This window comes from Seriola lalandi, unplaced genomic scaffold (assembly GCF_002814215.2).
Source record: "Seriola lalandi dorsalis isolate HSWRI2012SDOR001 ecotype SW California unplaced genomic scaffold, Sedor1 jcf7180002054562, whole genome shotgun sequence".
In the NCBI taxonomy this organism is placed as follows: Eukaryota; Metazoa; Chordata; class Actinopteri; order Carangiformes; family Carangidae; genus Seriola; species Seriola lalandi.
The window spans coordinates 61181-73334 of record NW_019525115.1 but is presented as its reverse complement, the minus strand read 5'-3'; the positions used below and the strand labels follow the sequence as shown (position 1 = coordinate 73334).

At 40.5% G+C, this 12154-nt stretch overlaps 1 protein-coding gene across 1 annotated transcript in view; it reads right to left on the bottom strand.

Annotated features, from left to right (window-relative positions):
* Window positions 1–11141, bottom strand: part of dgat1a (diacylglycerol O-acyltransferase 1a) — a 17349-nt gene extending 6208 nt beyond the window's left edge. The window contains exons 1-12 of the mRNA XM_023416238.2: window positions 10620–11141; window positions 7899–7986; window positions 4030–4070; window positions 3468–3553; window positions 2900–2952; window positions 2292–2397; window positions 1865–1993; window positions 1079–1153; window positions 878–981; window positions 668–706; window positions 449–490; window positions 132–176 (exon numbers count right to left, since the gene is read on the bottom strand). Coding sequence (XP_023272006.1) covers window positions 132–176; window positions 449–490; window positions 668–706; window positions 878–981; window positions 1079–1153; window positions 1865–1993; window positions 2292–2397; window positions 2900–2952; window positions 3468–3553; window positions 4030–4070; window positions 7899–7986; window positions 10620–10951 — 1140 coding nt within the window. The 5' untranslated portion in view covers window positions 10952–11141. The remainder of the gene's footprint in view (window positions 1–131; window positions 177–448; window positions 491–667; window positions 707–877; window positions 982–1078; window positions 1154–1864; window positions 1994–2291; window positions 2398–2899; window positions 2953–3467; window positions 3554–4029; window positions 4071–7898; window positions 7987–10619) is intronic.
* Between the last annotated feature and the right edge of the window lie 1013 nt (window positions 11142–12154).

Genomic DNA, 12154 nt, shown 5'->3' with positions numbered 1-12154 from the left:
GAGGGGAGGAGGAAGGGAGTAATTGGGGAAAGGTGTCTGGTTTGGTAAGATTACACCACGGTTGCCATGTTGCTGCTACTCCTCCAATATACAAACTCCTGATACACATGTGAGACCGTCATGATACTCACAGCTAGTTTCAACAGGCGCTCCACCATCCTAGAAAAGTCCATTTCCTTTGAAAAACACAAGGAATAAAAAAATGTCACGTTTTTGTTGTGTTTTATCTTTAAGAAAACACCAATTACAATCCACAACTTCTTGCCGCTTGCTCTGCCAAAAAGCCTTTTGTCTTCATTTCCTGTAGACACTGAGATACTACTGGCTTAAGATTACATGAATTTAATTCAGAGCAGAGGCTTAGAGGTTAGTACATCTGTGAAAAAGTGGTACACCGAGAGCATTTAGGGTGTGTATGAGTGTGTGCTTGTATATACAGTATACGCACCTGGAATGGTTTCATTGAGTTCTGTATAGTGGGAACCATCCACTGGAAGACACACATTTGAATTGTGAAAAGACATTAATTCAAACACAGGAGGAAAATATTTCTATGACAAATGACTCCATTGAACCTTATGTTTTAATGTGTGTGTGTGTGTGTGTGTGTGTGTTGTACACTCTGGAGGCTTGTCTGTGTTGTGTGTCATATAAATATTCAACGTACCTGCTGAATTAATCCCACCAGCAGCTGCATGAAGAAAAGCTGCGAGAAAGGGAAAGTAATGATTAAAACAAGACACGTCTGTCAACTGAATAACATCATTAACTGTGAAAGAGGGACATTGTGTGTGTGTGTGTGTGTGTGTGTGTGTGTGTCTGTGTGTGTGTGTGTGTGTGTGCTCGTGCGTGCGTGTGTGTGTGTGTTCCCCCTCACCATTTCAAAAAGTCTTCTCATCAGGAAAGTTTTACGTATTCGGGGTGACCGTGGGAAGTTGAGCTGGTAGCAGAGAGTTGGTGCAAAGACAAAGTAGTACATGTCTAAAGACAAACACAAAGAAACAACATAATAGTATTCATCATTGAAATGTTTTATTTTAAACTGTGCGGCTCATCTCTGTGCAGCCATCATGGTTACCTCTGTGGGTGAGGTTGCCTGGGTAGGAGACGTGAGTGTGAACTGCTGAACCGTTGGACTGGGCCACAGACGGACCTGAAAAACACACAAACGCAGATCATGATTAGCGGGCAGCCTCAGTCGCATGTTCTTCTACAGTTGTTCTCAAAATGCAATTATAAACAAATCAATCAGCCTGTTGAATTTTAAGGATTTCTGCGTGTGTGTGTGTGTGTATGTGTGTGTGTTGTGAGGGAATTTTCTCTTGTCCACCTAATGAATGAGAGGTCAGTGTGAGGCCCTAGGTCTCTGTGCCCCAGCTACTGCACTAAATCTTACAAGCCTTGAGACGCTCAGGCGGCTCCTCCAGAAGCAGCTGTGGTTTGCTGCTGATACTGCTGGTGCCACGATTGATAACAACAGACCTTGGATGGTCGGTAACAAGTGGCTGGGTGTTCTAAGAATCAGCATTTGGGCGTATATAGTCATGTTTCCTTGTTTATGGTTAATGAACCAATAGTGTATTCACACATCCCTCTTATCCCTCTTCTTTTAGATATTTGACCAATTATGGAGTGTAAGCTATCTATAGTTATCCCTCTAAGTGTATTAAAACTATCCTGCTTCAGAATTGAGGTGACATCATGCACAGAAGCTTGTATTGATGAATCCTCCTTCAATAGCTTCAATAAACATCCTCAGCATAAGACATCCTGGACTCCAGCGCTCTTTCTTCACCACCGATGATAAGAATTTCCCTAACGTGTGTGTGTGTGTGTGTGTGTGTTAGTGTGTTTGTGTACTTACATGAGTATGATCGTGTCATTCTTTTGGCTTTGGCTTGTCTGATTTCTCGACACCACCTGTTGGTATCTTGGTATGAGTACAGCTTGAGAAACAGCACTGTGTAGACACCTAGAGAGAGCACACCACCCACTGACAGACACACACAGACACACAGATATTGACTAGGAGCAATAAATGACAGATGAATGGGGCTATGCTGTGTGTGTGTGTGTGTGTGTACAGCTACAAACAGATATAAAATCATAAAGAATCTTGTATATATTGTATATAATTCTTGACATAATTTTATTGTCATTTCTGAAGCGGCGGATCCATATTTGTTTTAGTTAGCATCAAAATATACACATGAATTAAACTCTTTTTATTCAAGATGCTTTACATGCATGTCACATTAATATAACATATACATTCTGATATTTGTATGTACCTGGGGTCATGGAGGTCACAGTGAGTACGGTGGCTGAAGGAAAGATCAACATGGATGTCAGGTTAAGAATGTGAAGAATCAGTCCTGTAGTTTTGGAAATGGTTCCCTTGATGGAGTAAAAGAAAAACAGACAGGAGTCTTGTCACTGTGACACATTGATGAGTGAGTGTAGATATATTGTCACTATTTTTTTCCTTTAAGCAAAGAAAAGCAACACTAGAAATCACATGCTTTTCACAAGTAAATATACTGCATATGTCACGAGAGGGTGGGGCTGTAATGTTGAATTTACTGTGTAGACTTCAGGAAGTGTCAAGGGCCGATTTTAAGCAAACATCCTTGATGGGTGACACCTGAATGATAAGTTTAGAAGCAAACACACACTCACTACTCTTACAAATCATCTAATAGTACAGCGATAATTTTGATAATGTCAACGTTAGGGATCCAAACAAAGGTGAAGTGGAAGGTTTCAGCAATTTAACAGCAAAGTTCAAAAAGGAGAGAAATTGAATTGAATTGAAGAAAGAGGTCAATTTGGGTCATCGGATGTAAATGAAAATCTGTGCTGTCTAGGAAAAAGTATCCAAATCATTGTGAAGACTCACCACAGCTAAACGTCTCTCTGTATACAAGGCTGCTAAGATGAACACATTCGACGCTGAAACACAGAACAGGGAAAAAGATGAATCAACTACAGCAACGCACACCAGACGTGAACCATAGTAGGTTGACTACATGTTGATTTTTCTGAGCAGGTTCAAGGTACTATAATCGTTGAGTATTTTCTCTGAACAGTGTAATTATAATTTTACTGTGTTTTTTTTGTTGCATTGATGAATCCAGTTGTTGATGGAAAAGAGAATATCAGAACTTTCTTTGGCTAAGTACAGGGTGAATAATCAATATCGTACACAGGCACTAATCATGCCTCTGTGAGCATCTGGCCTATTACATCTACTGTATATCATGTTTCAGTGCAATCAACAATAACACTTGTTGGAGAGACTAATGATGACCTGATGAACCCGATTTCAGTATGGGTAATACAGGTACAACACTTGTTTGCTCAGTTCAACATGAACGTCAGTCTGAAGTTCGCAGCTGGACAAATGGCTAGAGGTCATTCGCCATATATTTAGACGATATTAGGGCAGTAACATAAAAGCTCCATACCAATGATAAGGCAAGCTGCTGGCCAGCTATAGGGGTCCTTTAAGAAGAGCGATACCACTTGGATAGGGTCTACCAAGATACCATACCTAGATGAGAAAAGAGAGAAGAGAAATTATTGATCCCACCTGGCATAATTTAAAAATGGTTATGTTATGTGCAGGTTGGAGGTTAGAGATTGCTGGGGTCAGGTAAAGGTTTAGTGTGGTTATGATAACAATGTTGGACTCTGCAGCTGTGCTGTCCATAACAATAGGATAACTTGAAAAAACAGTGAGGTGATCTCCAGGACTGTCAGCAAAGAAAGTTACTGTTAATACTGTGTTGATAATGCAGTTTTAAAGTTAATATAAAATTTGAGCATTTTTCTTTTTTTAAAGAACCCTTTCTTGGCACGTCTCATTTCATTCTTCTGTCAAGTTGTCCTGCAGAAGAAGAAGGGGGTGGTGGTGAGGTGTGGGATGAGAGGAGGAGGTCAGGAGTGAGCTGTAACAGCGCCTGCTTGTGCATATACACTGCATGCTGTAAGTGTAAGTTATTACAGCATGTGTAGGTGTGTACTCACTTTATAATGTTCTCCAAGAAGAGACGTGCATTACTCAACCCCTGACAGAGAGGACAAAAGAGCCCAAGGGAGACAATGAGTATTAATCACAGTATCAACAAGAATCATACAAAAGAAATATTTAAAAACACTCTAGAGCTTAAGGTTGTTTTGTATCTTGACATTCACTCAATCTTTGTTTAGAAGCTAAAAATGCTGAGCTGTAAATCTGGCTTGTTATTTTCTTTGCACACAGCTCTGCTCATGATTAGTCTGCAGATGTGAAATGTGCTTGTTCATGTTGGAACACACTAGTACCTTTCATAAACAACAGTGACTTTAGATAACCTACTTAAACAGGTATACACACCTGTTTATTATTATATTATGTATTAAAGTTCAAGGTCCGAGCTCAGCTTTATCTCAGTTATCAGTTATCTGAGCTTTTCTGACATAAAACGAAACACCCACTCAACACACAAAGAGTCAACGCTGCATATGTATAGTATACATACATGGGGAGTAAAGATCAGTATGTGAGTTGGAGAGACAGTTAAGATAATGGGGACAGTGAGAGTATGACACATGATAAGGTCACGCTCTAGTGATTATGTGGCATGTTGCACCTCAGCACCACCAGTCAGCCAAGACCCTGTAGCAATGTGGTTTTGAATCCAACTATGTATTTTGTCCCCCAGCACCAACCTTTGCCTCAGTAACCTTCAGCATGGACAAGAGAGCACCATCACCTATAACACGATAAATGGGACAGTGGCTGTGCAGACCATTTATAGAGAGCATTGCAACATCTGATTTTGCAATATCTAACTCTGCAGTTGTGTCTTTTCTCTCATCCCTGTTCACGCAAAGGTCAGTGTTCAGTGTTAGATACAGAGCAACACTCTGGGAGCTGGCAGGAATTCAGCTTCTTGCTCAAAAGACACTTCAGCAGGGGGTAAATTATCTGAACCCAGGCTGCTTGCTTAAGAAACCATTTCTATGACCTGCATGCTTAAGTCATTTTGGGTCAAATCGCAACATCAAAATCTCTAGACGTTTAAGGAAAGTCCACATTCTCCAATGAATTATTTCATAAATGAGAATGCTGGGTTTCTTTTTAATTTGAGTCACATATTCCAGTATCCAACTGGGATATTCATAAGCTGACTTTTTCTTATCTAATTCTCTTTATTATCATTTTTACAATTTCCTAAGTAATAAAAAAGTCATTGCACACAACAAACATCTTTATATCAAAAAATATCCCAGTAATAACACTCAGATGAACTATCTGATAGAGCCAAAGAGTGAATGATCAATCATTTTGCTTCAACGCATAGCAAAGAATACAGCTAACAGGCTGTAGACCACTGACATGCACCCACTGTGTTCTGCACCCGCATAACCACTCAGCCAGTTCTACTCATGATCCAAAAAACGCTGCAGAAATACAAATAAAACTAACCAGCCACTCATTTTCACACTTTTCACCTCAGTTTTAGCAGTGTAGTTTCATGCTCTGGAACAAATTTGCAGCTGACGGCATAAAGTTTTGCTTTGCTTTGCACTGACCTTGTCAGCCTGTGGTCATTTCAGCTATTCACATGGTCTATTTGGCTGCACATCAGAGCAAATGATGATATGAACCAGCTGAAGCATCAGTTATGTGCACCACATCCTGGGATCAACACTGTGTCTTCCAAATATCTTCTCATCTAGGCAAACTGAGCATGGGACAGTATCTTTAAGCACCTATCTTTATTTTTTTTTGATTCAAAAGCACAAATGTAGTAGCATGAATTCTACTCAACACTGATGGATCTGTATTGGAAGGGGGTGACTATGTCTTGGGAGTCATGACACAGGATGAAAATTGTACTGTCTTTTTATGCTTTAAAATTGTGTATTAGTAATATCTGTAAACACTTGGCTTCAACATTCAAGAGTGTAAAGAGGAAGGAAGTAAAATAGCACATCTAAACTCTCATCTTGAGAAACATGCAACCCTGGGGCTGACATTTTGGTCCTCTTTATCAAGGACAAATTACACAACTAAGTAAAATGTTCGCACATACACAAGACTCAGTGGTTCCACCTCACGCTCTTAGAGCCTAATCCTGAAGGCTTCAGCTGTCCCTGGTGACCACAAAGTGGAGGACGTGGTCGTCACAGCAATATTAAACTTTCAAAGCTGGGATTAATTCTGTCAGAGAGCTGCAAAATTAGGCCTGATTTAGAGAAACCCACAAAAATACACTGCAAGCAAACACACACACACACAAAAACATGTACATCAACGTCCACAAGGCGCTCAAATACATTGTTCACAAATGCAGGGAAATTTGCATACACACTTGCACTCATGTTCAGGGCTCTATTTATAGTCTGGGTCCATTTCAGTTTCATTAGGATTACAGCTAACTGGATATTTGTATCCTCCATGCATATCAAAATACTAACAGAGACTGGATTTTGAGAGGCACTGCAGGGAGTCTCTGGACACACACACACACACACACACACACACACACACACACACACACACACACACACACACACACACACACACGCCAATCAGCCATTGGAACAGGGCAGAAAGTTCATTTCTCTAAAGAAGGCCTTGCTGTCCTTAAGTGACCTTAACTCAGGGGAGACATAATTAACTGCGACACATCTGTGATCAGTAATGCAATGAGACTGTGTGGTTCTGTGTCTAACAGAAGATTAATAATTCACTAATTTAATATCTATTGTAGGATGGTGTTGCCGGGCAGGTTTGGGAATGCAACATGGTGAACATCCTTCCATGTTTTATGACTGTCATGTTGGTATTTGGTTAGGGGCCAGTATTTTAAACAGCCACAGCCAAAGTCAGAATCTCTGACATCTACTGACATCTCATTCATCATGGCAACCACAGTAAATCCTGAAACTGGCCCCCACAGCACCTGTGTCTAAAAGCAGTGTCTAAAAGAGTGGCTGCATATGTGTACAATCTGCGCACACACTGTAGCACAGCCTTTCAGCTGCTAGTTTATCTTCTTGTCATTTAGAGTACTCCTCTCATATCGTCTGATCATGCTTTCAAGTGATCCCTCTGAGCTTTTACTAGCGATGATTTGTGAGCATGAACTGTCCTGCGTTGAAGGGCTTTTTTCATGGTAATAATTCAAACTGTCCGTGCAAAAAGTTGACTTTTCGAGAGGAAAAGTTAAAACTCCCGAATCAAAATTTTAAACCGAAATGAAAACTGTCACTAATCAACCATTTAATCTTAGTTGTAGCAATGAAATGGCACAGGAAATGAACTAACTGTTGACTTTCTTTGCATGCATATGTGGTTAATCTACTGTGAGGAGAGAAAATAGAGTAAAAAAAGCAACTTATCAGACTCCTCCCAGACAACACCCAGAGACGCACAACAAATTTTATGCATCGCAGAGAGTCAGCGTTACAGGGCCAAGTCGTATACGATAGGGTAAGATGTATACAAATGCGGGCTGACACTTCTGCTTTTGTTGTTAAAGTGATTGTCAAAAGTATGTAGTACTTATATTGTGTGAGAGACTAAAGTTAGTGAGGTTACAGTGAGGACACAGTTACTCTAATTTCTGACAGTATGTAGTACAACAGATGTGCTCTCATACAAAAAGGCCAAAGAGAACACTTTGAGGCAACATGAAGAAATCAGAGAAAAAGTCTGAGCACCGTTTGTTCTCTTGTCATGTTTTGATTCAAAATCTTTGAGTCATTTTTAGACTCGTAGACATTCAGATATCAGGAGGGGAAATATTTATCTGGGTCACAGTCTACATCGCTAATTGTACACAGTTTCGGAAGTCAGCGCCCTGTGCATTTTCAGTTCTAAATGCACATGTGGTTTTACTCACCAGCATGACGACACACCAGTTGAGGATTCCTCTGTAGTTGCTGTAACCGCTGGCTGAGCTCAAGAGAGACTCCTGGAAGACGTGACAGCTGCAAGAAAACACGGAGCCAACAATTTTACTGGTTGAGCGCATAATGATGCACTCAGAGATTAAATCATTGTGCAAGCAGGGTCACTCTCAAACCTCAGTTAAGAAACATAGAACTGCACACTGCGTGCATGCTTTGGAAGAGGCAGCATGATTCAAATCTTATACAGTACTGATGATTCATAGTAAGTCAACTTATTATTGGCTTAAAATAGTAAAAAAAAAAATCTTTAAAAAAAATTCACATATTTATACTTTTGTAAAAAACATTTTAGTGGTATCATTTGTACTTCCCTGAATGTCAAGCATGTGGTCATTTTGCAGCCTTTCCAACCAGAATAGCACGCAGCATACCTCCGACAAGGCCAAGCAAATCTACACACGTCTGTGAGACCCAGATTATTATCTCGATCTGCACCGAATTGTACAAAGTCAGATCTTAACACCATAATAAATATGTCATACTATTTACAGTAAGATCAACACATTATTTCCTGAGAAAGTGATTTTAAAAAAAAATCCTGGATCTGACCCTTTGACCGGATCTGCACCAAAATTTAAAGGGTTCTTTCCGGGCCCATACCCCGTCCCTCCACCCAGTTTGGTGCAAATCAATTGAGGACTTTTTGCGAAATCCAGCAGACAGACAGACACGGGAGAAATCATAACCTTCTTGGCAGAGGTATCAAGAAAATTACCAAGCATATGGTTTTATTTAGGACTGTGGCATCAGCAGAGTTTTTAATTTGACAATAAATTAAATCTGACCCCAAGCTGGAAGAAAAAAAAAAGCATTACTTCCTTCTTTACGTTTCACCTTTGTATGAATGAATCACATGTTTTGTTTCTACAACCGCAAAAGACAAGGGAAAAGTTGTGAAAATTTTGGTTAAAAGGTTCTGTGAAAACAGATTACTCATTACATTAGGCAACAATTTTTACACAATTATACGTCACAAAGAGCCAACAGCAGGGAGAGGAAAGAGAAGGAGAGCAGGGGGCAGAAAGGAAAGACGATATAGTAGGAAGGAGGGAGAATTTGAAAAGCAAGGAGACGGAGGAATAATGGAAAGTCAGCAAAAGTGGAGTTGGAAGGAGCATTTGAGGAAAGAGTTGAGAGGTTCCGCAATGTGGCAAGAGCAGACCAGCAGAAGACCGTGCAGACAGAGAGGTAGGCGCAGTATTGCAAAAGCACATGCCATTGCCGTTTCTCAGCTGTGACACTACACACGTACGTCGGACACCTCATCAGGCTGGCAAGACTAAATACTACAATCATTTCAGCATTCTGGTTGCAGTGTCCCATGAACTTTTCGAAGTCACCCTTTACATTTTTTTTTTTTAAGTCAAGAAACATGGGAATCCCATCAGGCTCTTAAGAGGAAATGTATGTTTTCAAAAGGTAAAGACATCTCTGGAGAAGTGGATGTGTTACCAGAAAATGAATGGTTATGTTTAGGGTAAGGGTCAGGCTTTTGTGTCCTCTCTAATAATGTCTGTTCTCACTCATACCTATTCTCTTGATGTGCAGTGTATCCAAACTTACAGCTACCCCCTCTCTCACAGTGAGTAAAAGGTGTCTTGTCAAGAAAGGCTGCTACATGACACCTGTCTTATATATATGTATATACATACATGTATGTATATAACTGTGAGCTAAAGTGCTCACATTCTTGATTTCATTTATTAAATATAAATTAGATTAGATTAGATTAGATTTTTTATCAACCATTCATCCACACAAGATCTCTGGAGCTCAGACAGAGTGACCATCAGGTTTCTTAGTCATCTCTCTATAGGACGACTCCTGGTTGTTCCAATCTTCTTCCATTTAAGAATTATGGAGGCCACTGTGCCCTTGGGAACCTTCAATGCAGCAGATCTTTTTTTGTATCCTTCCCCAGATCTCTGCCTTGACATAGTCCTGTCTCTGAGCTCTGAAGGCAGCTCCTTCCATCTCATGGCTTGGTTTTTGCTCTGATATGCATTGTCAGCGCTGTGAGACTGTATATAGACAGGCGTGTACCTTTCCAAATCATGTCCGATGAATTGAATTGAATTTACCACTTGTAGACTCCAGTCAAGGTGTAGAAACATCTCAAACATGGCCCAGAGGAATGGGAGGCACCTGAGCTAAATTTCAAGTGTCATAGCAAAGGGCCTGAATACTCATGTCAATGAGATATTTCAGGTTTTGCTTTGTAATACATTTACAAAAAATTCTATAATTCTGCTTTCGCTTTGTCATTATGGAGTTGAGTGTAGATTGATAAGGGAAAATGTCTTTTTTATTTTTTTTATTTTAACATAAGGCTGCAACATAACAAAACATGAGAGGAGTGAAGGGGTCTGAACGCTTACTGAATGCACTGTACATAGATTCATGAAATCTGGACCACAGTCACCCACCGAAGCTCTTGTGAAATCTTTTATTCATGAAAAGGGACGATTTTACTGCTTTTCCCTCCATCTAGATCAAATCCTACCGGGTACATACCCACTTGTCATGTCTGGACCACATTAACCCAGACTAGCTAAAGACTGTTTAGAAACACAGTGTCTGATTTGTGACACCTGAGAATTGGAAGGTAACTTCAGCGGCGTATTATAATTATTATTTTGATCATTGGTTACCTGAGTCTCTCGTTGATATCTTCCACTGCACTCCTCTGTTTCCTTGGAGTGTTTGTGAGCTGTTGTTGCTGCTGCTGCTGCTGCTGCTGCTGCTGTTGCTGCTGCCGCTGCCCTGACACCCCCGTCTGTCTGTCCATCTTCCCGTTGTTACTTGCATGCCTGTACACCTCTTCTTCTGTTTTGCCTTTAGCGGGATACTGTGGAGGTTTCTCCCCTGCATCGTGCACCTTGCTGCCGTTGGCTTGCTTCACGCTGACCGCTCCGCCACCGCCGGAGATGGTCGTCCTCCTTCGGCGGGTTACGGGCCCTCTCATCTCGGCTCTGTCGCTCATTTCAGTGGCTTCAGTCGTGTAGATGTTTTTTTTTTTACTTGCCTGCCATTGCTGGTCAAACTGAATCCTATCGCCTCTTTCCGCGTCTCTCTGTAGCTCTAAACAAGCACTTAGCGAACAGTGTCCGGAGTAGTGTCAATGCTGGTACTGAAGAGAGCGCCGCTTCGGCTCAAGGTACACTGACAGTCAGGTTGCCAGGTTTGTGTTTTCAGCTGACATCCCCCTATCGAGCCGAAGTCCCAACCCATTTCCGGATTAGCAACCTCATACTGGAGTTTCATGACCATTTCTTAGTTACAGTAAATGGGCATATTCCATTGTAACATCAAAAAATTTTGGTGTGACAAAGTTACAGAACATACGAGACATAATTTTATTAATCATTATCACAGATCCCATATTCCTTTAACAGGCAAAAGCTGAGGAAAATATACCTGAGCTACTGTATGTTTAGGTACTAATTGTTTATTTTGCTATTTTTAAATGATTAACTAACCTACTTATCACTCATTCATTCACCAACGTAACATTTTTGATATATAGAGAAAGTTTTTTTTAAATATAGATTTAGAGGACTTTTATTTGTTAAATTGCCCCGGGTTTAGCCTTTCAGGCATCATTTCCCTCAACACCAGTCCCATCAATCAATCAATGAGCATCTGATTATGTTGTTTCCTATAATATCAATTCATGGATAGATAGTACAGTAGTAGGGTCACGATGTTAAGGGGCAAACAACTATGGTCCCCATGAACCATGTCAAACCCACCCTGTCCTATATGCTTTTAAGAAATATTTTTGTAATAGCCTATGTCATTTCCTTCTAAAATCAAATTCAGTCCACTCAGCTTGGAGAAGAATGTCTTTCTCAACTAAAATGTCACATTTGTTTGTCGGGGGTCAGGGTCATAACTGGGGTTTGGATTTACCACCATGAGCAACAGCTTGTATGCTACCAAGCGCTACCTGAGGGGCAAAACTCAGGGCAGCGCAGATTCCTTTGTGTGTCCTAAGATGAACCTTTATCTGACATTCAGGGAACCAAGAAAACCGGTGGCTTTATTTATATGGGCTTAATGTAGTTATAATGGATGTACAATCACACCGTCAGATCCATTCATTGCACTTAAGCCACTGCATTAAAATAAAATACATTTTCATATAATATATTCCAAGTAGTATTGTGGTTTTCCTTTGTTTGTG